Genomic DNA, 27503 nt, shown 5'->3' with positions numbered 1-27503 from the left:
CTAATGTGCCTAATGATGAATACTATATACCTAACTTAACCTTCCGGCTAACTTCTTGTAATTAGAGGTGGCCGTTGGACGAGCATGACCGGGCCCAACCCTAAACCGATCCGTAAAACACCATCCCGACTAAGATCGTTAGATGACCGGCCCGACACCGGACAACCAAATGGGTTCTCGTTGGTCAAATCGATGAGCGAGAAAACTGGCTTAACCCTACCCTTGATCCGAACCGTAAACAGTTCTCAGCCTTGAACCGAGATCGTAAACCACACTTAACTCCTGAATCGGCCCGTCAAACCAGTCAAGAAAATGTGTAAAACAAATAAAGGTCCAGGACACATATATATTTTTTTTTTTCTGAGAAAGCATATAGATATATTATAGAAAATAAAAGGTCTATGCTGAGAAAGCATAGAAAAAAAAGGCTGGAAACTTGTATCCTGCACATTGTGTCCCTTAAACAAATATATATGTGTTCATGAGGAGATAGAATGTGGTTTTTTTTACTATGGAGATAGAAAGCATAGAAGAGAGATTGTGGCAGGTCAAGGATGATTAAAGTATTGTATATCTTTATGTCAAAAAAATTATTGTATATCTTTTGTCAAATGAATACATAATAAGTAGATATTCAAAAAACGGATGAAAAAAGAAAGCGAGTAGATTTCCAAAAACGGATTACATAATATCTATAATAATGACAATAATTCATTTTGGCTAAATTATAACTTTTTTTCTTCTCGTAGAGCTAATTTTCTAAAAGAATCAGTTTTGCATAAAAATGAAATATAATTTCATTGTTCTCATATTCTCGCATAAACGATGTGTCCTTGTAAACTTTCTTCTAAAAATATATATTTGTTTTTCTTCTTTTAAAGGGATAAAAATGTATGTTATAAATATATTTGTCTTTTTTAATGGCAATAATGTAAATTAATATTGACTTGACTTTACACAAACTTCAAACTGCATGATCCAAAGAAGAAGAGAAGGACCAAGCCAAGGGGGGGTCAATCCATACATGCAAGAGGACCTTCTCTCTAACATTATTATATTTATTACTATTTTCTATTTTTATTAATTTATCCGTATTCTTTTTTGAAATATCTCTTATTAGTGTACTCTTTTCTTTTGTTTCTATTTTTGGAATGAAATCATTAATTTTACATCACACCTACGTTCAATTTTAACGTAAACTAATAGTTTTTCTTTTTTTTCTATGTCCCACAACATTGTTTCTCCTAAACTATTATGCAAAAGAACGGATAAACTGATAAAAGCCGGAGGGAATACTTGATTAATATCTCCAATAAATTCCCACAAAAAAATAAAAACATCTCCCAAAAAAAAAGTTTAATTGATGACAAATATAGTAAATTGTTAACATCTTCTACAATTAAAAATTATAACCATACTATAATAAGTAATTAACAAAATAAATTAAGGAGACCCACTCTCTTAAATCTCAAAGCTCTCTTCCTTATATATAGGCATAGCATAGATAGAGTTCACATAATATCAAGAAAAAAAAATATATATCACACCCTAAAAATAAAAATTTTAGAAAAGAAAAAATTGAAAAAATTTCTAATTGTGATAGATATTTATCTGGAGAGAGAAAAACAAGGAGAAAAAACACAAGTTTTGAGAGAGAAAAAAGAGAAGAAAACTTCAAAAAACTTGAGAAAACTTAGAAATGGCGGAACAACTCACCGACGAACAGATCGCAGAGTTCAAGGAAGCTTTTAGCTTGTTCGATAAAGATGGCGATGGTTTGTTCTTCTTTTTCTTCATATCTTAGATCTATTTTTTTGTGATTTTTTTGGTATTTGTTGTCGTTTGTATGGTTGATTGATGTGATTGTTGGTGTATTTTAGTTGAAGAATTACTGCATCGGTTTATTAAAATTGAGAAAAATGTTGAAGATCTGCAGTTTATGTTTTCATTTGTTTGTTTTGATCAATAGTTTGTTGATTTGATTTGAAGAATATGAGAAGTGTATGGTTTAGAGTTGTAATTGATGATATTTTATGTGTAGTATGATTTTTTTATGTTGTGTTTATATAATATGATTGTATTCAGGTTTAAATTATGTCATTTCATTATGTCGACCAAAATATTATTGATATTGTCTATAAAATTGTTGTTTATTGATTTTTTTTGAGGAAATAAGAGGAGAAGTTGTTATGATGAAACTTTTGATAAAACGGCTTGGATGTGTTTGTAGTAATATATTGATTGATTGAGGGAATTGTCGTTGGACGTTGGTGATTTTGTCTGAAAAGGCATTTCAAGTAGTTTTGTGATGGACTATTCTGGAATTTTCTAGATAGAAGAAAAGTAATTGTGGTTGTGTGCATTTACACCTTTCAAACCTCGCCTCAACGGGACTCGTTACGAGTGTTGTTGTTGTTGTTGTTGTTGGTGGTGGTGGTGGTGGTGGTGGTTGTCAATCATAGGCATATGAAGTAAATTTATGTTGGTAAATTAGTATTTGATGATCGTGAGGGTTGTAATATTTTTCTTTGGAGACGATGATTGTCTATAGGCTGTTGATTGAGAATGGAGAAGTTTTTTGTGTGGATGATGCCATTCGAAGATGGCTTTTAGTGTGTTTCGTTGGTATCTTAATTGGTTGATGGATGTTTGTGTTTCGTGTGTTTGAGGTGGCTGTATTTGGTTATTAAAGGGGTGAACGAGGACTGAGTCTCGTTTGGTATTTGTTGTATTATATCTGATTGTTGAGAGGGATAATTCCTTTGGTCTTTAATGTTCTTAGTGTTTGTTAAATCAGTTGAAATCAATGTGTTTATTGGGTGAATACCAGAAATGAAAAGATTTCTAGAAGGAATGCAACCTGCCTCTATTTTTCGAACGTTTGATTACCTCCCTTGTTAGAATAGTATGATAATGATTTCAACTCTGTTTTTCGAACGTTTTTCTTTCCCTATAGTCTCTATTCTTGACTTCTTTAGCAGCTCTTGTTTTTGTGCTTTATCTGAGTAATTTAACAATTGTTTCCTAACCTCTTTTAATCACTACTATATTTGGCGTGATGCGACAAATCTTACCAGTGCTTCAGTTTTTGTTTTTTTTTTAAAAATTTTTCCGGGCTTCACGAACGGTCTTAATACATCCTTGGATAATTTCCTTGCATCACTTACCCCTTCCCCCACATTATATCATATGCTCTGGAACAGAAAGGGCTGTCTGCTTCTCATCTGTGCATGATTTGGGGTTATATTGTAGGATTTGACTTTTTTCATTATGTCAAAGAATATTTAACATATGGGTCCTGCCAACCTACACCAGGCTTGCACATACCTTATAAACTGTATGGGTCAATGCAATTCTAGCTATTACTGAAGTAGATTGTCTGTTAATAACCCTACTGGGATACCCTTAAAAGAGAAGTGGCTAAACAAATACTAACAATTTGGCACTAATCAAGAGAGAGGAAAAGAGGTGGGGGGCCCCACAAGTGAAATTATTGAATGGCCACCCTCTCTCTTGTTTGGCAGCATGTCTTTTATGTATCTATGCACAACTAGAGCTAGGTGTACACAATGTTATTTTTGTTGCACATTTGCTCTTGGCTTACACCTAGCTCTAGATGTACATGGCAACGGCGAGAATTTGTCTTTTTCTTGAACAAGGGGAAGTCTGTAATTTTTTGATTTTTGATTTTTGATTTTGTATGTTGTATAGTTGGTTTTCTTGTAGATTGGTGAATTTATAGGGGCTGAGACGCTCGCTTTTTTGTTTGAGGATAATCTCTATTAGTTGTTAGCTGACCTGTTATTATTCATATGGCAGGTTGCATCACCACCAAGGAGCTTGGAACTGTGATGAGGTCTCTTGGTCAGAACCCGACTGAAGCCGAGCTTCAGGACATGATAAATGAGGTTGATGCTGATGGGAATGGTACTATTGACTTCCCGGAATTCCTCAACTTGATGGCCAGAAAGATGAAAGACACCGATTCTGAGGAGGAGCTCAAGGAAGCTTTCCGTGTCTTTGACAAGGATCAGAATGGCTTTATCTCTGCTGCTGAGCTGCGCCACGTGATGACAAACCTGGGTGAGAAACTCACTGATGAAGAAGTTGACGAGATGATCCGTGAGGCTGATGTCGATGGTGATGGCCAAATCAACTACGAGGAGTTTGTCAAAGTGATGATGGCTAAGTGAGGATTTCTCAGACAGGCTAAAAAACTCAAATTTGTAAAATGGCTTAGTGGATTTTTATGGAACCTATAGTTTTTTTTTTCTTAGTAATTTCTGATGCATGGAAACCAGGCATTTTAGTGATGTTGTGGTTTTGTGATTGTCGTTAATCCCTGTTTAGTGTTTACCCATTTCTGTAATGGTGACTTTCATTGAAGTTCTTTTTTTTCTTCTGGTTTCTATTGTATCTGAATCGCTTGGGAGAATCAACTAATTCTGATGAATGATGACTCAATTTTCAAGTTCTCTGGCTCTCCTTCTGTACTCATGACTCCAATCATTACTTCAATTTCGAACATAACTCTCTGCGGTTGCCATTTGAATCTTGAGTGTGAAATCATTTTGTGGTTGAACTTCGAAATTTGTCGTGAAGTTCGGTCACCTTCTAACTAACTCTTGGTCATTTGGGGGTGATTTTGTCATCTGGATGGATAATCATATAATACTTCCTCCGTTTTAAATTATTTGCAACAAATGAACTTTTACAATATTTATACACTCCATTTTGACTATCCACTAAGATTAATATGTAAGATACTAAGATTAAACAAATACACTTGTTAGATTTGTCCCGATAGGCTATTCTCCAAGATCACTTGCAAAAGTTAATATACTCAAGCACCCCTGCATACTATTCTACTAAATGCTCCCTATTTCGTTTATAGCATGATGGGCAGCCGGCAGCCTATCATTTTTGTTTGCAAGACTTGCTAAAAACTAACAAGTCTACAGAAAAATCATGTAATGGGAAAAACTACGTAAAAGTCTGTCAGTGTGAGATGCACTGGCTCGTGCTGATCTGAAGCAAAGCATGTGCACGACTTGCACGAGGCATGCACAAAATTATGGTGCTGTCTGGGGTCGTTTGGGCTATAGATGGAAACACACGACACAACACAACACGACTAAGTGCCATCTTTATCTCATGACTTCATTTTAACCATAAAAGTTTGTGAAGTTAATGATCAAAGATCTAATTCAACGACTGCAGCAGATAATAATTTCCTTAGAAGTACGATTTTGTGTTCGATCAACAACCAATTGATCAATTCAGAAGAAAGGAGTATAAGATGTCTATTTTAGAAGTATTATGTAAGGGAGGCCGGAATGGGTTAGTTTAGTAGCAAGGAAGATAATGAGGTCCATTGACAGAGAAACTTTTGAAATAGGAAAATACATATTCATTACAGTGAGGTCAAAGCAACTTGTCTATGGTGACTGAAAGTGACAACCGTATGAAAGAGGGCTAAAAGGGGAAGGCGAAAACGAACTAGACCACACGAACATGAGTCCCCCCATCACAAGTGTGATCATAATCTCTTCAAACTCTTCTTTCTCGCATCAATCTTCTTTTTTTCTGCCTGAGCTTTCAATACACCGTCCTTCTTTTGTGCTATAGGTGGTGCGACTACTGCTGCTGGTGTAGTAGAAGACCCGACAACTCCGCTCTCATTTGATGGCGGAGCAGAAGCAACAGGCCCCACAGGCTGATCTTGAAGGCTCGTCGCTTTGCTGCCAGCCGTTGATGGAGCGAGAGGGGATGGTGATGCAGCCCCGGTACTTGCTAATGTGCTCTTCTGATCAGCGTTTTGAGTTGCGGTGTTGTTTCTCTGATCGACATTCAGAGCTGTGGTTGACTCAGAAATAGCTCCTTGCTTTACCTTAGATTTTGGCTTAGCATGGATTCCTGTGTACAGTCTGCCAAAACCCACAAACATGAATTTATCAGAAGCACTTTCACTACTACCCATAATTACTCTTCGCTTTCACACACACACACACACACGAATTTATCACAAGCACTTTCAGTCTTTCACTACATACAAGAAGGAAGGGGATTAAGATCCTTTTTCATTTGATTCTAAAAGACATTTTTCACTTTGCTAATGTTTTGTATTCTATTAACTGATTGGTCATTTGTTAAAAGGAATGCTCGTCGTTTGCCATGGGAGACATGTTACTTCCCTAAGACTTGTGTAGCAAATAACAGCCAACCACGTAAATCATATGGGTGGAAAAATAATTCTATTAAGGTGCGATGTTAAGCAATTCTCCAAACAACATCCTAAACCAAAGAAGTGAAAAGAGAAGAAAAAAAATTACCTAGCAAGCCTTGCATACTCTTCATAGTTATCAAGTAGCATCTTGCCGGCTTGCTCATTTAAAGCAGATTCCGGGAAAGGCTCTATGAGTAAACATCTTATAACCTGTTTTCAAGGAAACAATAATAATCGACAGAAGACAAATTGGAAAACGGTCAAATTAATAATGGCAATAGAGATCCACAGTGCTAGCATGACATAAAAACAAGAAAAAAGAGAAGTCGGCATATAGGACGTACCAAAAGCACGTGCCGCAATCCTAGAGTTGGGTTCCAATCCTTTTTCAAAGTGTTAACACAAATTTCACCATTATTTGCAATGTTTGGATGGAAAATCTTAGTAAGGAAATAACCTGCCATCAATATAATCAATCTTAGTAAGGAAAATCTTATGAAAACTGCACACACTCTCTCAATGAAAGAAATGCTGTGCATAATTGAATCCAACTGATAGCAAAGAAGCATCAGTAAATATAACCATGCCAAACAGAACAGTAAATGACTATAAAGCCCAAAAAAACCACTCTACCATGAGTTATTCAACTCCCAAAAAAAATACATTATTTTCCAAAAGTGAGCAGCATTGTATGCCAATTTATTTATAAAACAGCTGGCTTTTGGTCATTCGTGAAAGAAAAGAGATAATATTTTTACATTTGCATTCTAAAATTATACGATGAATTCAAAAATAGCCAACTTGATGTTAATGTCCCAATTTTATAATTTTTGGATCCATAAGTGGAGCCTTTGGCCAAGCAAAATTATGGCTCAAAAGCATCAGAGGGGTTACTCAAGCATCTTAAAGACACCACCATTGTGTGTGTGCCTCAAGAAGCAGAAAAGATGAAAGATGGGAACTTGAAAATTGATAGTAACAACATAGAACATAAGCAAACAGAAATAAATACAAGAAACCGAAAAAAAGAAATCACCTTTGGGAGGGGAATGGGGGAAGTCGCTGGACAATATCAATTTCATGCGGAAGACACCATATTCATATGGAGTCCCAGCTGCAGCAATTAGCAACAAAGGTCACTCTCCAGGAAAAAAACATAACTTACAAGAGCTTAGTCTGCTCAAGCACAATCTAGTTAAAACGACCATATAGTTGGAACTCGTACTCAAAATCCAATTCGTTATTTCCCAGGAATCACTTCCTAGAAAGAGAGAAAGTGAGTAATGTACCTGGGCCATCTATATCAGCAAATATGGTTGTGAAATCATCATCATTAACGCCCACTTTGATTCCTTCTGGAGGTGTTTCGTCGAGATTTTTTAACTCTTTTGCAAGCTGCTTAATAACATTTGGTGGAAGATTTTCATTTGTAGCCTACATTCAGAGTAAAGACAGAAAAATCATCTCTTGTTAAACAATGGAAAGATTTCTGGAGCTTTCTGAACTTCTGCATCAAAGTCAAAGACTCGAAATAAACTAAAACCAAGTTTTATTAGTATCAAAGTAAACCTCATGAAACAAGGAGATAAAGGTGAATTACTAAATAGTGCATTCATAAGTAACTTCTTCGAGGTAGGGTCACATGTTCAAAATGTACTGTGCGATTAATAAAGCAGGCCTAATACTTTTAAGAAATGAAAATCAAGTTGTAAAAGAAAACCCCATTTAGAATTATTGAGATTAAAATCACATTTTAACTCATTATTGTGATCATACCAACCATTATTGCAAAAAGTATGTCCAATCAAGACAAAATAAATCATAAATGTGTTAAGACACAAATATAGGAAGGAGACATACCATAGACGCAAATTAATTTGACAAGTTGCTTTGATATATAGCTTTCTCCTGACTCTTTAGAGCTCCTACAACCACTATTGCAGAGGTGAGGGGCTCCGAGCAGGGTTATTGATCTGCATAAAAGCCGCAAGTTAAGATTGTCTTCCTTATCCAAGAACTAAACAAATTCACATGTGTGATAATGTTTCATATAACTCAAAACAAATAAACTACCAGTATGTTTGGTAACAGAGCTCACAACACCCTCCTAGATTATTGTCACTCATACATAGATATGCTACATCAATGCAGTATTTGAGACAATACAGATGCCAGACAGTTAAGGTCTTCTTATATTTGCTATAACTAGCTTAACAACCTTCCAATATATAGCATCTACTTTATGGACTAAAACAGTTTGAAGTCTCCTCAGCCGATTATTATTAAAGAATTATAGTACTTGACTGGTAGGCATAAAAATTTACAAGCTATACTTCCCATAAAATTGGAAGCACAAAACTTCAATACTCTTTTGAGTTGTTTGGTTCTATGAAGCACAAAAACCTCAGGAACACGAGGTTTCTCGGTTTCAGGGACATTTTAGTTTCCACAATCTGAGCCGATATCAAGCCAATGAAGCTTGTAATGTATGGATGCTAAACCTTCTCAGTTTCTACAGTCCATCTACCAGCCGTTCCCGTGCCACATAGGTTTTTTTAACTATAATTAGATAGAAGACAGACATGACGAATTATAAGTAAAGGGTGAGGCTGTGACTTTCTTTAGCAAGTGGAAATTTCTAAAGCACATGGCAAGTGACTTCCTTCCCCTAAAAAGTGCAAATTCCCTAATGTAAACTTAACACGTGAAGCCATTGCCTAGGAAGTGTATGCAGCAATAAGTTTCTTAAAAGTACAACTTTCTGCAGGAGCTAGGGACTAAGTTCCTAAATGAACCAAACAACCGCTTCTGCCTTGCAATAAAGTCCTAAACATTAGATTCAATTCTATTACTTTCCTACAAACTCCTTCCCATGGGAACGACAAGAATAAATCACACTACTTCCTATCAAAGAAATGTTCAAGAAGATCGCTCATGCTCACAACATAGTTACAAACTTACAATCAACTTTAAGTTATTAGAATAAGTAAGCAACCCTTAACCCAGATGTAAAATCAGCAATAAATATATATTACACAGCCTGCTACAAGAGCCCCACACAGGAAAATGCAGAGTAGTCCTTATGCTGTCCCTCAGCAGGTGGCTATCATACAATTTTTCCCGTTTGGTAAGTGTTGAATGATACATGAAGATGGATTAGCCATCAACAGTGTGCTCTATTCACCATAAAATCACTTATCTAAGCTTGGTGAAACTTGGTTGAACCTATTTAGTCTCGAAAATAATTTTAAGCTGAAAACAATTAGTCTAAGTATGCTACAGTTCACTGCAACAGCTTTTCAACCTATAAAATTTCAGGCGTTCAATCTTCAAAAGACGATAGAAGTACTCCATAATAATCCACAACATTAACTATATCTATCATAATCATGCGCAAATCAACAACCCCTTCCCCCAATTACAACAATAAAAGGTTAAATAAATCCTCAAAAACATTGGAAAAAGATAAAGAGAAGAGTAAAAGAGAAGCACTATAGACTAGCAATACGCATAAAGATAACAGTCTCACAACACCTGAAGACAACAGATAATTAGTTATTACCAAAAGTATTATAGTTTAGAAGCAATACACATAAATATAACAATCTCACAACATCCAAAAATAACAGATAACTAATTACTATCAAAAGAAAAAAATTATAGTTTAAAACTTCAATATTACGCCTTCAAGCTATCAAGTCAACATTTTCGTGGATATTCTCAAATAAGGTGGTATTACCATAAGACTGCCTCGCTATTTATCTTTACGTAGTCCTTTTTATTTACATACTATCAAGCGACCCCTGTAGTTCAAATTGCAAGGTAGGACGGGGTCTCTCCATGGACAACTGATCTTTTGTTCTACTTACCTAGGGGGTCCACATAAACAACTTCCCCTAATTAGTGGGAGATAGAAATTCCTAGGAAGTTCCACTTCTTACACACATGTCAACCAAACAAATTCTTTATTTCTAACTTTCTAGAAAATTAGACTACCCATGAATTAAAATGTCAACCAAACTTTTGTCAATATCTGTGTAACTCAGAGGAATAACAAATTCCATACTTGGGATTTCAAATAAGCTAATCCTGAGATATTGGGAACTGCCTTCATAATCTTCCAAGTGCAGAAAACTTAACCAAAAGTTCCAAAATCAACTCTAAAAATGGACCCTCTTAACTGTAATCTTATTTACATACACCAATATGAAAAGCTTCTTATTCTACTGAATAAGAAGCTTGAGTAAAATCAAAACATTCATTTCCTAAATCAACACTAAATTGGACCCTCTTAACTGTAATCTTATTTACATACACCAATATGACAAGCTTCTTGTTCTACTGAATAAAAAGCTTCAGTAAAAGCAAAACATTCAGTTCCCAAATCAAATTATTTCCCCAAAAGACAGATGATCAATCATTGAATTTGCACATTCTTTACATCATCAAGTAAGTCAAAAAGAAGAAGAAAATCTCTCCTACCCTCAACCAAATATTAACAATAGATGCTAGCTTTATTGGATTCCAAACGGAAAGAGATTAAAAAAATATAAAAAAACTACCCTAGAAAGTAACGAAAGTAAATTAGATAGAACAATAATCCACAAAGAATTTGCAGAAAACCCCAAAAATCCCAATTCAAAATACATCAAAATGAGCCCAAATTGAAATGAAATCATAACCCAAAAACCCTAATTCACAAGAATAAAAAGATTGTACCTTTTTCACTCAAACAACCAATTGATTGAAAAAAACAGAACAATGCAATCAAAGAATCCAAAAAGAATCGAACTTTTAGCATCACTATGAACATTTTTCACTACAACTTTGCAAGAATCAATAGAACTACAAATCAATCAAACAATTGAGAAAAACCCAGATGAAAATTCGGATTAATTTATGTCAAAAATCTAATTAAGAAGAAATCTTAAAGAAAAATTTGACCAACAAAAAGTTACATATAAATTCACCTTATCTGAAGTGCACAGTCAGGAGAGAGAAAGAAGGGCAAAGCAAAGATTGAGAGTATTTCACTAAATTTATGTATGAAATTAGAGAGAGAAAGAGAGAGTTAATTAATTCTTTTTTTTTTGTGGAAAAAGAAAGAAATCAGAGAAATTAGAAGAAATTAAAGGGTAGATGAATAAATAGATGAAAACATGAGGGGCCATATAACGTTGAAAAAGACAATTTTTTTTACTTATTTTTTGGCATAATTTTCATTTTTGAATTGTTAATTTGTTCATTAAATTATTTGAAATGATGTGTTGCTCTACAATTCAGATTTATAGACGTTAGAGAATCAGATTCTCTTTTTAAAATCATAAAAAAATGAAATAATTTTATTTTTTTGTGGATGGTGAAAGTGGGGCCATTGGTACCTTCCTGTTTGGAAAATCATAAAACTGTGTCGTAGGGAAACGCATCTACTTCAAAACTTGTCACTTGACAACAAAATCCCAATATTTATAATAGTCCGTTTGGTTGTTAGTTATATACTTCATCCTTTCTAAAATGAGTGAAATGTTTATCATTTTAAGTCATTTCAGAATAAATTAGATGTTGTTGTATTTGGTTCTTATTTCTCTTTCTCTTCATCAAATGAGTCCCTCTTTTTCTTTCTTTATATTTCATTCGTTCTTTTTCTATTACAATAATTATTATTGCAGGTAGTTTTACATCTATTGCAACAATTCTACTTTTGATATAAAAATCAATTATAATTGACTAATTAGAATTAGGATTAATTGATGGGAATAATCCCACCTTTTGGTGATCTGCTCAAAATAGTCATCTTTAGAAATTTTGAGAATAATCCCACCTTTAAGGTACGTCTACTCAAAACATGTCATTACTTGTTGGTAACCTGCAAATACAGGTTTTATGCCTTAATTTTGCAACTAAAAAATAATTTAATACATATGTTTCTAAACTATTCATAATCAAACACTAAATTTATTAATTTTAATTATAAACTCACTTTAAAATAACAAAAAAAAAAACTAAACCACTAACCTCCACCCTTAAGAGTCAAGGCTAATTCTTCCCTTCTACCAGCCCTCCACCCCCAAGACCAGCCCCTCCTGTCTACCAGCCCCCCACACCATTCCTTCTAACCCCTACCATCGGAACAGTACCCCATCCCCTTCCCCCGACGTAAAACAACTCTTCGAAATCAGCGCCTCCCCCACCAATATCAGCATCACCCCACACAAAACTACCGTCATAAATCATCGCAACCTCTCAAATAGTCATACCGACACACAAAACCAACCCTATTTCAATTCATCAACCCAAATCACTCGAGCTTGTTGTTTGTTTCAACAGATGAAAAGTGGGTGGAGGAAAAAGGCGGTAAGAAGAAGAGAGAAAATATGGGATAGATCGAAGGAAGAGGAGGAGGAGGAGGAGGAGGAGGAGGAGGAGGAGAGAGGGTTGTTATTATCATCTACAGAGGAGAGAGAAGATGGGATGGAAGACGACTTGGGAGTGGGGACTAGTGACGGGATCTTCTCGGTTAATGACTAAGGCTCCGTTTGGTAGGGCGTAAAACGTTTTCTCGGAAAACTGTTTTCTTCTATTTTCAGTTTTACATTGTTTGGTCGGCAAAAGAGTGTAAAACCATTTTCCCTTGGGGTAAATACTTTCCCAATGATGGAAAACCATTTTCCTTTCAAAATGAAGGGAAAACTATTTTCCGTATCTCTCTTATACACACTACCTCCTTACTTTCCCTTTCATTTCATCATTTTTCTTACATCGAACCAAACAACGGAAAACTAATTTTGGAATTGTGTTTTCCATTGTAAATTGTTTTCCATGAAAATCATTTTACACTGAAAATATTTTACGCCCTACCAAACGGAGCCTAAATGATCATCAGTCATTAAAAGCATCTTGTGGGTTTTTAATTGGGGATATATGTTCGGAAACTTGTAGAGGTATAAGGTGCAATTTTTTTTATCAGGGGTATATGGTGAAAAAACTGGAAAAAATAATGGTCCATAGTTAGGACCCCCATTGTCAATTTTTTCAAAATATTATTAATTAACTAGTTCGTCTATCAACCGAAAACAATTAGAGCTCTTAGAATTTTCATACAATAATAATCGAAGTTCTTTTTTTTTTTAATGTAATCGAGATAGAAACTTTTGCTATGGGAGACAATTTGTTTTTGTCATCAGTAAAAACCTACTTTTTGCGGAATTATGAAGTTTGACTAAATTTTCCAACATTGACCGAGCATGTGTCAATCACGTGACTTTTAAAATCCCCAATTTTCTCAATTTCTCACGTGCTATTTCTCTCCCTTTTTTTTCTCTTCGTCAAACCTTTTTCTGGTTTACACTTGCTGGATTTGGCTCTTACTGAACTGAAAAGTAATAATTCTGGATTTATTTGTGTCTCATGATGGTTAAATTTTTCGTACCCTACTTCATAGATGGGTATGAATTAATGTGGCTGAACTGAGAAAAAGGTGCAAGGGAAGAGAGTAAAAGAAAGGGAGGAGAGCCCGAAAAAAAAAGATAGGGAGAAGAGTGAAAACGTGAGAAATTGGGGAAATTAGGGATCTTTTAATGTCATGTGCTTGGTCAATGACGAAAAATTTAGTCAACTTTCATAATAACAACAAAAGGTAGATTTTTACAATAAAATTTGTCTAATAAGGGGGTAGTTGTTAAAATATTTCTGTTATTAGGTGGCTTTTCTCAAGATATTAATATTATTAGGTAGTTTTTTACAATTGTTTTTCGAAAAAATTTAGGAGAAATTCACAAGAGGGGGCCCAACTATTACCTATTTTCTTTTATAGGTCCCAAGTTTACCATATTGTGATTTTTACAAGTCCTAAATTACTTATAAACGGTTTAAAAGGTAAGATTTTTAAATGTTGACCCATTTTATAAGTCTTTGTCACTTGTTGAAAGTGTTCGGAGATGGTAAACATTTTAAAATCTTACTTTCTAAATCATTTATAGGTAACTCGATCAGTATCTATGCATGAAAATCACAAGATAGTAAACTTGAGACCTGTAAGGAATAATCTATAATAGAGACTTATAAAAGAAAATGGGTAATAGTTAAGCTCTTTCTTGTGAATTTTTCCAAAAATTTAATATGCTTAATTAGGTGGGTCAATTATGGAGAGTTGTTCTATGTTTTGGTACGTATTGTGCGTGATTGGTGTATATTTCCTATAGCAACCAAATAAAATTATGGCATGGCGATTGAATAATCACCAACTTTTTGTGGATCAAAATAACTTATCTTCAATCAAATTAAAGTTAGGTGGTCTTTCTAACTTATGCCTTCCTCCTCTATTATACTTTTATAATAATCTATATTGGAGTCAGCATCTAATCAATTGATTTGGCTGCAATAGCTACATAGACTTCATATGATTTTAAGACAATTACCTATTACATACTACATCAAACTTTAATAGTCTCGAATCATATAAATTGTCATTGATGTAAAGTTGTAAGCTCGTGCATGGCTTGCTTGGAATTCCCTCACGTTCATGGTTACTTAGAGTGCAAGCAAGCAAAGAAGGCAAAACGGTGCTTACTTGGACGGCTAATAATACTTGCTCACAACGTGTAGACAGTGCGATTTCTCATGCCTACAATAGCTAAGCTCTAATAGTTAATTTATAATTGCGAACCGCTAGTTAAAAAAAAGTAGCAATAACCGTTGAACCCCATATATGTTGTGCACATGTGAGTTGCCCCACATTGGAAAAAGAGGAGAGAAAGTACCATAATATGCTTCCGGCATCAGTCAGTCTTAGCTTATTCCTTGTCACAAAATATGCTTGCTCAAAACCTATCTTATCCTCAAACCCCAATCTCCAACAACCACCTCAATCTCCTTAACGGCTTAACCCATGATTTTACTATATTAGTGGATGCCTCCTGTTGTACTACTAACCTTCATGCAAGAGTATGAGCAATTTGTAAGAGTAAATCGGGCCAATGGGTGAGAGGTTTTTGTGGTAATTTGGTGTGTAATGATGCCAACCTTGCAGAAATCCTTGCCATATATGAAACGTTGTTATGGATTGAAGCGAATCATTGCAAGAATTGCATTGTTTTGTCGGATTCTTTGATACCAGTGGATTTTATAAATGGAAGTACAAGGATAAGAGATCGGTATGATAATCATACTAATGTTTGCAGGCAACTATTACAGAGAGAGGGTCACATCAAGCTGGAAATAAAAGTGGCTCGGACCAAGTGCATGAGGCTGACATCTTAGCAAAAACAAGTCGCAAAGGAAGTGGGGAGGTGGGAGTTTTCCGCCGATTTTGTGTAGCCGCCCCATGGGTGAAATTAGGCATTAAGGCCGAGAATATTACTTTTGAACAGTTATGCTTATCTTGTAATGATGGGATCATAAATCCCTTTGCTAGCTTCACTAGCTTAACTTTAACCTATTTATATATCGTTCCAGTTAACCAAAAAAAAGTACCATAATATAAGTTAGAGGAGCTACTCCTATTATTGCTAATTGGTTTTAATATGAAACCTTGTTTAGCCTTGTATGTGGACCAAACTCTCCTCCTCCTTATTGGATTGCTTAGACCCATTTTCACTTCTATCAAATTTATGAATAACAGTGACAACTGACAATCACCATAAAAACTACTTTTGCCGAACAAATCCTAAATGAGACAAATCTAATTAATATAGATAAATAAATAAACTGTTGTAACTACAAATTGGTCAAAAAATTTCTAGCAACGAAAGTTAGCTGGAAGCCATTCACTTGAAGTGAGAAAATTCAGAAGCTAACTCTAAGGAGGTAGTTGGCCCCTAATAAATTTGGGGTGGTAGGTGCACAATAGTACTAGTACAAAAGATGGAAACATATTATGCTATTCTGCAAAAAAAAAAAATAACCTTTAGAAACTGAGTTATATTAATCTTAAGAGTGAGTAAGGAAATTCAAAGAAAAATGGGAAGTTTTGAGGGGAAGAAGATGAAGATTTTGTGCCTGCATGGATTTAGAACAAGTGGGAGTTTCCTCAAGAAGCAAATCAGCAAATGGGATCCTTCTATTTTTGGCAATTTCGATTTGGTAATTTTTTTTTTCCTCCTGTGAATAGACTGAAATTAATATTAAAAAAATAATTTTCTGGCATGAACAATTAAATATCCTGATGAAGTTTGAGCTGAATTACATCAACAATAATGTTGAATTTAATCCAATGGTAACAAGGATGTATTTTTTGTGGTTAATACGATCATGAAAATCTAAAGGTTGAGAATGATCTTAGATTAATAATTTTAAATCCAAAATCATTATGAACCACTAAATTTTATGTGATTATAATTTAAGACAATCATCTAGAATTCGTAATCACAAGTTCACAATAACAGCCGTTGAGTTAATAAGAAAAGTTTCTTACAAGAATTTAGTAGAGGCAATCAAATAAATGTGAGCATTTTATATATATGAAAAATTTCACCCCCCAAATAAATTAAAAGGCGTGCGTGAAATGTATACACGCCACATGGCACCTCCACGCAATGTATACACGCCACGTGGCACATCTATTACTCCACTAGAATTGTTCAATGTGTACACAAGTGATAAGTCATGTCAATAACAAAAGTAAAATTAGCTTGCAACAAGATTTGAACCCATGACTTCTTTTAATTATATATGATACAATTAGGGCATGCTCTCCCCAACTTATTTTCATTTCAGTTCAGCTCAGTTCAGTTCAGTTCAGTTTAGTTCAGCTCCATTCTTTTATAACCATTTCGTTAAATATAATTATTATGTTGGTATAATTTATTTTACTAATTACTATTATTATTATTATTATTATTATTATTATTATTTATTTTTATATCATTACTATTAAGTATTATTATTATATTATTATTAATATTATTATTAATTCTATATATTATTTTATTTATTATAGCTTTACTCATTATTATTACTATTATTATTAGGAGGAACATGGTTTCGGTCAAAAAACAAATAAACCCACGTTTTTTAGCCCATAAACCAATCAAATCGCGTCGAAACGGTTTATGATCCAATTTTCGCGGTCCGATCCAATCATTATTTTTATTACTAAATATTATTATATTATAAATCTAATTATTAAAATAGTAATATTAATTTACTTCTTAGATATTATTGTTATTATATAATCATCATCAAGTAATAATATATTAATACAAATAATATAAAATAATGATGAGTTTTACTCGTAGATAATTTGATTTATATTAACTCGGTCCAATTCGTACATACTTAGAAATCTAATTTGAAAGTTAATATTAATATACAATATAAGAATACTTTTGTCACTTCAAATAGAAATATGAGTGTTTAATAAAAAATCCGGGTATACTATGTGCATGGTACATCTAGGGATATTTTTTACTTATTTAGAGCGTTACCCATATTATGTGATTATTCTTATTTGGATATTCCAAATGAACTGTGAGAAAAAAAAAATAATTTTGAATATATCATGTTCATGATCCATCCGAATATATGGTAAAAATTGCACAAAATTATGCGTAGCCCATCATTTACAAACATTGAAATTTTATGGAAATGAGGTTGAGACGGGGGATTATAATGTTTACAGACTTAGGATTATATACTATCAAAAATCAAGATGTTATTATCATATCAAAATGATACAAACTTGAGGTGGGTCTTTAGCCTAACTACTATAAACTAAACCAATTAATTTGACAGGATTTTCCAGATGGTATATTTCCTGCTGGTGGCAAGTCCGACATTGAGGGATTCTTTCCACCCCCTTACTATGAATGGTTCCAATTTGATAAGGTATTTTAAAATTATATAGTACTATATGCATGTATCTTGATTTTCTGCTTATTTCTTGCCAACTACTACAATAAGGTATTTTGGACAAATAAAATAGTAGCTTGTTTTTGGTTTAATAAAAGAGGTGTGATGATGACATACATATAATCCGCATTTTATATCATACAAGAGGCCTTGTTTCTTATTGATACTAGTGGTTGCAATTGATTAATTACTAGTCTTGCACGCAATACGTGCGAAAACAAACAAAAGGTCAATTGCGTGATAGTATATAAGAAAAATTGTTCATAAAATTTATTGTATATTTTTCTTCTGTTTTTTGAAAACCAATAAATCAAGGATGATGTAAATATTTTGTTAATTAAGAGAGTATAATGGTAAAAGATGGTGAATTTGTATGTTATTATTTAAAGATATAAAAAGGTTTACCAATTTTTGTGTCCCCCTTCTCTTCCCTTATATAATAGAGATATAAGTGCCGTTAGAGATATAAATTTGAAATTAAAAATTATAGTGGGTTGATATCCACCACTTGTATATATATGCTCCATAAACTCAAATTACAAACTTTATATATCTAAAATATTTCTTTTCTATAAAGTCCTTAGAATGAATGTCTCTCAAGCACATGAATTGGCAGTCATTCTTAAGATGAAGGGGAAAAAAATGAAGGATGAGTTTCTCCACCTAAACTTATCTAAATTGAACTTAACTAGATTCGATTGGACTTGATCAGCCCTGTTTTCACCTTAAATTTTCACCTGATCAGATCTAATTAAATATAATCACACATGAAACTTAATTTTTCACGGTGAATAAAATGCACCTAAAATTGTAGAAATTCAATGGCTACAATTACAAACATCAAATTTTAGGTTCATGTATACATTATTGTGTTAGGCCATGCCAAAATGCCCATAAGTGTTGAAATTTGGCAAAGCCCACTAGTATTATCGGACCTTGAATTACAGTGCTAATTAACTTCTTCTCTTCGAAAGGAATTTACGGAGTACACTAACTTGGAAGAGTGCATCTCATACTTGTGTGAATATATCACCACCAAGGGACCCTTTGATGGTCTCCTTGGCTTCTCTCAGGTAACATTTTCAACTTCTTTTTGTGTTTTTTCAATCTATATGTAGACAAATGTTGTTTTAGAGTCTTGTTAAATGGTAAAAATAAGTGTTGTTTTAGCACAAAAGTCTTGTTAAACTCAAAACGCTTATGGCTCAAATTGCAGACGTGTATCTCTCGTCGGGGCTAGTCCCTTTTAGTCTAATCAATATTACGTCGATCTTGTCAAAAAAAAAAAAGGGTTAATCGATCAAATTTCGACGCATATATTATGATGCGTGTCTATGTCTAATACGTGATGGACATAGGACGCTACATTTACATAAAATGTTTATGAATGATGAAGCATACCCGGTCACTTCTAAATAACTTTAACAAATTTTTTGATATCAGGGAGCAACACTATCCGCGCTTTTATTAGGATACCAATCACAAGGGAATGTTTTGAAGGACCATCCACCCTTCAAATTCTTTATATCAATATCTGGAACAAAATTTAGAACTCCAAGCATTTGTGAAGTTGCATACAAAGAATCCATCAAGGCTAAATCAGTTCACTTTATTGGAGAAAAAGATAGGTTAAAACTTCCCTCTGAAGAATTTGCCACTACTTTTCAGGATCCTCTGATTATACGGCACCCTCAAGGCCACACTGTCCCAAGACTAGGTATACCCTTCGAATGCATGTTGGGAGATATATCATTCTCCAACTTTTTGAAATTCATTCATATACTTCCTTCGTCTCGTATTACTTGCTAGAAATGAATGGTTTTATATAAAGTTATGCAGATTATTGTTCAATTCTTCTTCACAATCAATTTCACAGACATTAATAAATGGCGGCAATATCAATGAATTTATACATGCTAGTTTTGTAAAGAAAGTCTCAATAGTCATAACTACGCCGATGGTAATAAAACTTCGTCATTAAAGAGGTTGCTTTTCCTTACGAATTTTCATTACCACTCAATATTATTTGTAAAGTAGTGATGGATAGTGATTAAAAATTCATGAAGATCAACAAGATATTATGGTGAAACTTCACAATTCTAGCTATAAATTAATTTATGTGTATCAAAATTTATTTCCGCCAACCAAACAAGAACGCTAGTGTCTCAATTTAACTGATGTGTGAGAAGCAGATGAGGCGGCATCCAAGCAGCTGCGCAATTGGGTGGAGGAGCTGTTGGTCCAGACAAGTAAGGTTAAAGAAGAGCATATTCTAATGGAGAAGATGCAGAAAGACGAAGTAGAAGTATCGCAAGCCTAAATATTTGATCTTTGATTAATTAGTTTTACATAATTAGAAGTCATACAATTTTATGTTAGCTCAATAATCAGTGAAGATCTAGTTGTTGATCTTGGATGAAGCATCAACTGTTTGAAGAATTAAAGATTATTTAATATGTAGAACTACGTTTCTTATGCATAACTTGTGTTAGCAATTGTTGATGCTTGTTTATGTAAATTTTAGCCTTAACGACATGAATTGACTTGGAACATCAAAGACTAGATTATCTAATGATAGAAATAAAGATTCAATGGGAATAAATTAAACAAAGTATATGCAAACAGAGATGAGAGACAATGAATCGAAAAACTCGTGTCAACATGGGTAAATCTGTGTTGGCGATGAGCTCACCAATTTACTATATGAACTTTTATGTCAAAAAGGGTGCTGCTGAGTACAATGAGAGCCAATAATTTCAACAAAATTTATAAAAGTGTTAAGTGTAGAAGGCATACTATGAGTACTATCTTTCCTTTTTGCTATAGTGTCTACACTGAAAAAATATACGAGTAACCCCTTAAAAAAATAACGATAAGTTCGCCTAAAAAAAACAACGATAAGTTCGCCTAAAAAAAGTACCAATGAGTCATTATACAATAACTCTTCTTATTGACCTATGGGAACTTGTATCCCAAGAAAATACTCCCTCTGTTTTAAATTATAAGACATGCAAATCACTTTTACGCATATTAAGAATTTAGTTAGTTTTAGTTAGATTTGCATAGGTAATAAGAATTGACATTAAATATTGTACTGATAATAGAAAGTAACCTATAATCTTATCTTGATAGCATAAAGTTTCATTTAATTTTACATTGGTAATATACAATGTCTTATATTTTGAAACAAATTTTTTTAGTTAAAATGCCTTAGAATTTGAAACAGAGAGAGTATCTCATATGTGCATATTTGTTCATTTGAATTGTTAGTATATTACAAAGAGGGGAAATTGGAGATCCTTCATTGCAGGGGTAATACTCGATCCCAAAATCTCTAAGATCAGAAGTGATGTGAACGCTACTAAACTATCACTTATTGCTCATATAGTCGTATGTACTTTTGGCTTATGAGTCATATACATATGCCTATATGCGCATCTTACTCAAGTGTTGCACGATCTACGGATTTATTTGGGCTTTGCTAAACACCGCCCTAGAATTTCTTAGTAACGCCCTAAATACGGTATTTTTATACCGTATTTATATACTTGTATTTTTTCTCTCTCCTCCCCTTGATTCACTTCCTAATTTTTCCAGATTTTTTTACTCTTCTTCCTCCACTTTCTCTACCATCTTCTTCCACTCACCACTAGACACCGGTGCCACCACACAACCACCGCCGCACCACCACCGCGAGAACACCACTGCACCACCGCCGCCGGAACACCTACCCCGACATACCACCACCGCATACCCCCACCATCACTCCTCTGTTTTTTTTTCAATTTACAGTGATTTTTTATAAAAAAAAAATTAATGGGGCGTCCACCATAGACGCCCCACCACCGGTGGAGGCCCCCATGGCAGGCGCTCCACCACATGGTGAGGCGCCTGCCATGGGCACCTCCACCGGTGGTGGGGCGTCCATGGTGGACGCCTCCCTTAATTTTTTTAAAAAAAAATTCAAAAAAAAGAGGCATCCACCATGGACGCCCGACCACCGGTGGAGGCACCCATGGCAGACGCCTGCCATGGGCGCCTCCACCAGTGGTGGGGCGTCCATGGTGGACGCCTACCTATTTTTTTTTTTTTAAATTCAGAAAAGGAATAAAACAGAGGAGAAGAGGGTGTGATGCTGTGTCGGTGGTGTGGCGCCGGAGGTGCGGCAGTGGTGGGGTGGCGGTGGAGGTGCGGCATCGGTGGTGAGCTTTGTCAACTTGTTTGGTTTTTTTTTTTAAAAAAAACATTATGAGAGGTGGTAGTGTTGGTGGTGGTGGAGGGGGCATGAAGGTGATGGTGGTGTGGAAGAAGAAGGGGAAGTGAGGAAAAAGGAGAAAATGAAAAAAAGAAATGAAAAATACAAAAATATAGTATTTTATACAAATACACGGCATTACCAGGAAAATTCAGGGCGTGATTTAGCAAATGAGATTTATTTCGAGTGTGTGCGTTCATAAGTCATAATAAGTCACTAAGTTCGACTGTAGCTCAAGCTAACCAATCCTCCTCCACTACAAAATCCAGTTCAAACTCAATTGTACTTTCTTCAACCAGAAGAACTCAACAATGGCGGCAACACCAATGCCAGGAAACCCTAACTCCGATGGAACTCCGCCGCCATTGCCGCCACCTCCAGGAACTGATATGACCGGAATTTGCTTCAGAGATCAACTATGGCTTAACACATATCCTCTCGATCGTAATCTTGTTTTCGATTACTTCGCTTTATCTCCCTTTTATGATCGTACTTGCAATAATGAACATCTCAGGATCAATTCCATCCATCCACTCGATATCTCTCATCTTTCGTAAGCAAAATCCCTAATTTCTCCCTCTTTTCTCTGTTTTGTTCGTTAATTAGGGTTTTCGTATGTTTTGCTCTGTTAATTTGGTTAACATATGTCAGGAAATTGCTAACTAGGTTTAATTGAGTAAATTGCTCTCATTGACTACTTTGATTGAACATTGTTGGTTGTAATTTTAATTTTGGGCATTTTAAATGGATAGTTCAATTCAAATGCTTGAAGCAAGTAAATGTTTGGAGAAATAGTATTGCGGACCAGAAGATTTGGATTGTAAGAATAAATTTGTGTTGATATGTTGCTTCAATATGATTTTTCTGGGAATGATGCTATGTATGGTGATTATTGAGAAGTAGGTATGTTTGTGATGTAGGAAGATGACAGGCATTGAGTATATGCTAAATGAAGTTATCGAGCCTAATTTGTTCGTCATCCGTGAGCAAAAGAGGGATAATCCTGACAAGGTTACACCCATGTTGACTTACTATGTGTTGGATGGTTCCATCTACCAAGCTCCTCAGCTTTGTAATGTGTTCTCTGCAAGAATTGTAAGTTGATACTTGATAGTATCTTGGACGTCCAAATTTTCTATTAGCTGTTATTGTTGATGGTGCTTGGTATTTCCCTTTAGATTAAATGTAATTGGGAAAGAATTTGATTAAAACGTAAAGCTAATTTCTTCTATTCGGGCTGTAATACCCATGATTTTGAAGTTTCTTTGATTGTAAAACTGTGCTTCGATGGGCAGGGACGTGCTTTATATTACATACAAAAGGCATTTTCGACTGCTGCTTCAAAATTGGAGAAGATCGGACACGGTACATTACTGACGCTTCTGTTTTTAATTTTACAAGAGTTTTATATTTAGTGATTTATCGTTGCTTGGTAGACATGTTAGGTTGGCTGCATTACCTCTACTCATGACTATGTTGTAGTAGGTTGTCTTTTACAGTCGTTGGGAATGTGAGATTATGTGGTCACTTACATGAACTTGAGGGAGTTTTGGCAAGATCTTTTTTTATTCCTTCTCTGGGGTTATGGAAGAGCAAAGAAGGTACAGGTCATTTTATCAGTGCGTTACTCAAAGTTTCTGCTGAACCTGTTGGTGATGTGGTGGATTGACTTACTAACTTACGGCCTTATGGGAGTGGCTTCAAATTTGGTCATCCTTTTGCCAATCTTGCATTGTAATGTCACCTTTGCCTATATTTTGAGATTTCTCATCAGTTAAGAGCTCGTTGCAGCAGTTCCCGCCTTAAGTACGGAAATTCTAAAGCCTTTTGGACTCTTTAGTTAGACTATATGACACCATCAACCATGTAGTCCTTTCTCATCACTAAGTCTTGAAGTAGTCCTTTTTTCGTCATTGAATGTCAAATCATCTAAGTGGGATGACTGGGATCAGTCATATAACTTGGAATGTGGAAAAGCCTGGTTAATTGCTTCCATAACCACTCTGCTTCTCTGCACTCAAAGAAAAAGGAGAAGGAAGTTGGGAAAAATATTTCAGAAGGCACTAGCTTGAAAGGGTTGCCAATCCTTTTTCCCTTGTAGCAGAGGGCAGCATTTATCTTATGCATGGAGTTTAGGTGTGAGCTAATTCTAGGCTGTTGCCAGTGATAATAATAACCATGTAGTCCTCATCAGTCATCACTAATGGCAAATAAATCCTTTCTAATCATTGAATGTCGAATCATCTAACTGGTATTTATTCGTTTATAACTTGGAATGTGGAGAAGCCTGGTCAATTGTTATAACCACTCTGTCTCTCTTCATTCAAAGTCAAAGATGATACATTGATACTTGGATTTAACTTATGCGTGGAGTATAAGTCTTAGCTAATGATTAGAAAGGACTAAAAGAATAAGCCTAAGCTAATTCCTAACTGTTGTCAGTTGTACTTGATTCCACAGATAATAATAAGTCCATGATCTTTTTAATTGACTGAACCACGGAGAGCACTGAAAAATGTTAACCTTACTGGTTTTTTCCTTGTTTGTTGTAACAGACGCTGAAAGTGATGATGCAAATGATGATTCCACAGCTGGTAAAGAGACTTATGATCTCAGAGAAATAAAGAGAGTAGATCATATTCTCGCTTCCTTGCAGCGTAAGGTGCGTTATACTTATTATAGTGTATTATGCATCCCAACCTTCTATTAGTGCTTGAAAAGTTTCATAGACACATGGCTACTTTGCAAGGCTGATTATCTGTACTACTGTTTTCTATTCTAAAATTAACTCATATGAATCTATTTTGATCTGAGTAAGACATCATTGCAACTCTAGTTACTGGAACTAATGTGCCTTGGAGAGTGATGTTTGCATTCAGAAGTCTTATGGGATCCTCTCTACTTCTTCATACCCCTCCTGTTGCAATGAACCCCCCCACCCTGCACTTTTCAAACGCATGGGTAAATTTGGTAAGCTTGTCAATAACTAGCCAAGCAAAATCACACAAATTACCCTAATTGTTTCCTAAAATTTTAGTTTAAGAGAACTACTCCACTCATAATTTGGCGTCTTCTCCTCGAAACTAGGAAACTGATGTTGGTTGAGTTGCGATTTGCCAAGGACTTCAAAAAGCCACAGGCTCAACAAAATTACAAAGCATGTCTGTCAAAAGGGAGACGTTTAACAATGTCCTCAGTGTTTTTCTTTCCAACTTTAATCTCAAAATGCAGCACTAGGTTCAGGTTATCAGCACTAATCAGATTTAGAAAGTTGCCTCTTAGAGCCTTAGGTCCTCATTTTGGCATTCCTATTGAATTCAGCATTCTTCCCGTTTGACCATTCTTTTGCTCTAGCTGACAACCACTGCTACCTGATTGTATGTGTTTATTAAGGATGACTTTCAGGCTGCTGGTGTGGCCTGCCATATGCAGGTTGAGATATTAGAAGCTCAACGTACATATTTTCTGTCAGTGGAGGGATAATGGGTTAAGTATCTCACAGAGGAGTTCTTGAGGGACGAGGAGGTTTGGCAAGAGCTCTTGCTGGTCTCATTATGATCTAGCTCTGTTATATTCTGTACCTCTCAAGTCTGTTTTGATAAATTTTTCTAACTAGTTCCCAATATCTCTTACAATATCCAGCCTGTGAAGTTCCATGAGTGATTCTGGCAACTCCATTCATACTGGCAACTCATTGACAGTAGCTTCCCATCTTACAGTCACAAAATACCCATTCGATGGTCGGAACTTCGCATCCCATCTTCTTACGGTCACAAAATACCCATTCGAGGATCAACTATTAAGGGTGACCGTCCCTACTTATCTGTGATCTTAAGAGCGCAGACATTTTATATTCTGTAATCTTTTGCCTAATCCAGTAAAAGAACAGGACCTGCCAACTTCCACCCCTCAGGGAGGGCCTTGTGACAAATAGTCAACAGAGTAATGATTCACCAATAATCTTGAATATATACCGAAGAAAACCAAGGTGCATGTAGATTGCAGCTAAGGTATCCTTAGAAATAGGGGGATAATTTCAGTGGAAGGGAAAGAATTTGAAGGGGAAGGTGAAGGAATGAAAGATGAAGGATTTGAAAAAAAAACCTTGGGGGGGGGGGGGTCAGAATAAGGATAAACTTGAAAGAGAAGGAAAAGAGAGACCTTTTAAAGAAAGTCGGGGCAAAGAATGGGTAAAGAAGCTGATGTAATGTTGTGGTTGCCCTAGATAGCCATGGTTGAACAGGAGGTGGTTCAAGCCTTCAAGGGGAAGGAGGGTTTCAGGGTTAGGGACTAGGGAGCACCTTTTTTTTACCTTATGTTGACAGATACTTCATTTTGAACCAAAATCATGGCATTTTTCTCTGAAGTGGACGAGTACGAAACGTGGAGACCTGTGTTCAAGTACACTTTATCTGAGTTTTGAGTAACATAAGGCCTACATCTATGCATATCATACCTTCCCAAGCCCCCAGAAGTGACAAGATTTATGCTGCCTATATTGTGAGTGAGGCGTGTATAAGCAGATCATGTCGTGGTAGAAATATTCAAATATGTGATAGTGTGGTGGTTCGGCACGAGATTTCTGGCTAGTCTTATCTTGATCAGTCTTTTGTTTTGGAAGCTTTAGCCTGTATTTCTGAGCAACATAAACCCTCACTTTTAAACTCATCACTCATGGAAGTTGGAACTATAGAATCTAAAAACCTTCTTATTTCACCTTTTTATATGATCAATTTCTAACTTGGGATTTGGTTACTGGTTAGTAGAGATTTTCAGTGCTCTAACGAGAGCTTTGCACAATTATCTGGTATGAACTCTGAGCAACTTTTTCTCTATCCGTGCAGCTACAACCAGCCCCTCCACCACCCCCGTTTCCCGAGGGCTATGCTCCATCTCAACCTACAGAAGCAGAACAAGGCTCAGAAACTCAGCAAATAACGGAGCATCAGCAGCTTCCGTCTGTCGATCCCATCATTGACCAAGGTCCTGCTAAAAGAATGAAGTTTGATTAGATTACTTTTTTTTTTCTTCAATTTTCCATGTAATAATTAATCAGGGTTTTGTAAGTCTTTTTTTTTATATATTAAATCAAACGCATCTATAGAAATTGTAGTTAAAGATCTCATGTAATGTGTTTGCACGAAATCAATCTATGTCAAATCATGTCGATGGCCA

General features: G+C 35.2%; 3 protein-coding genes across 5 annotated transcripts; 2 read left to right on the top strand and 1 right to left on the bottom strand.

Annotated features, from left to right (window-relative positions):
- Window positions 1-1498: 1498 nt before the first annotated feature.
- On the top strand, window positions 1499-20555 carry LOC130494102 (calmodulin). Of its 2 annotated transcripts, XM_048640619.2 has the most exons (8): window positions 1499-1775; window positions 3820-4189; window positions 6157-6227; window positions 16143-16306; window positions 17957-18049; window positions 19048-19146; window positions 19517-19790; window positions 20266-20555. In XM_048640619.2, the coding sequence occupies exons 1-8, from the start codon at window positions 1700-1702 to the stop codon at window positions 20391-20393; spliced, it is 1275 nt and encodes a 424-aa protein (XP_048496576.1). In that variant the 5' UTR covers window positions 1499-1699; the 3' UTR covers window positions 20394-20555. The 2 variants fall into 2 exon arrangements, with proteins under 2 accessions (XP_048496576.1, NP_001409246.1); NM_001422317.1 differs by lacking the exons at window positions 1499-1775; window positions 3820-4189; window positions 6157-6227 and having other exon boundaries at window positions 16004-16306; window positions 20266-20552.
- LOC104889644 (ubiquitin-conjugating enzyme E2 22) lies at window positions 5375-11358 on the bottom strand. Of its 2 annotated transcripts, XM_048640028.2 has the most exons (8): window positions 11197-11358; window positions 9719-9760; window positions 8087-8199; window positions 7516-7660; window positions 7263-7340; window positions 6571-6683; window positions 6333-6436; window positions 5375-5927 (listed from the first exon to the last, which is right to left on the bottom strand). In XM_048640028.2, the coding sequence occupies exons 3-8, from the start codon at window positions 8087-8089 to the stop codon at window positions 5540-5542; spliced, it is 831 nt and encodes a 276-aa protein (XP_048495985.1). In that variant the 5' UTR covers window positions 8090-8199; window positions 9719-9760; window positions 11197-11358; the 3' UTR covers window positions 5375-5539. The 2 variants fall into 2 exon arrangements, with proteins under 2 accessions (XP_048495985.1, XP_010673213.2); XM_010674911.4 differs by lacking the exon at window positions 9719-9760.
- A 1975-nt stretch (window positions 20556-22530) lies between the features above and the next one.
- LOC104889642 (mediator of RNA polymerase II transcription subunit 6) lies at window positions 22531-27503 on the top strand. Its single transcript, XM_010674910.4, has 5 exons — window positions 22531-22881; window positions 23249-23423; window positions 23624-23693; window positions 24884-24990; window positions 27173-27503. The coding sequence occupies exons 1-5, from the start codon at window positions 22640-22642 to the stop codon at window positions 27338-27340; spliced, it is 762 nt and encodes a 253-aa protein (XP_010673212.1). The 5' UTR covers window positions 22531-22639; the 3' UTR covers window positions 27341-27503.

This window comes from Beta vulgaris, chromosome 3, assembly GCF_026745355.1.
Source record: "Beta vulgaris subsp. vulgaris cultivar EL10 chromosome 3, EL10.2, whole genome shotgun sequence".
Classification (NCBI taxonomy): domain Eukaryota; kingdom Viridiplantae; phylum Streptophyta; class Magnoliopsida; order Caryophyllales; family Amaranthaceae; genus Beta; species Beta vulgaris.
The sequence above is the reverse complement of the archived record's forward strand: the minus strand, read 5'-3'. Positions and strand labels throughout refer to the sequence as shown.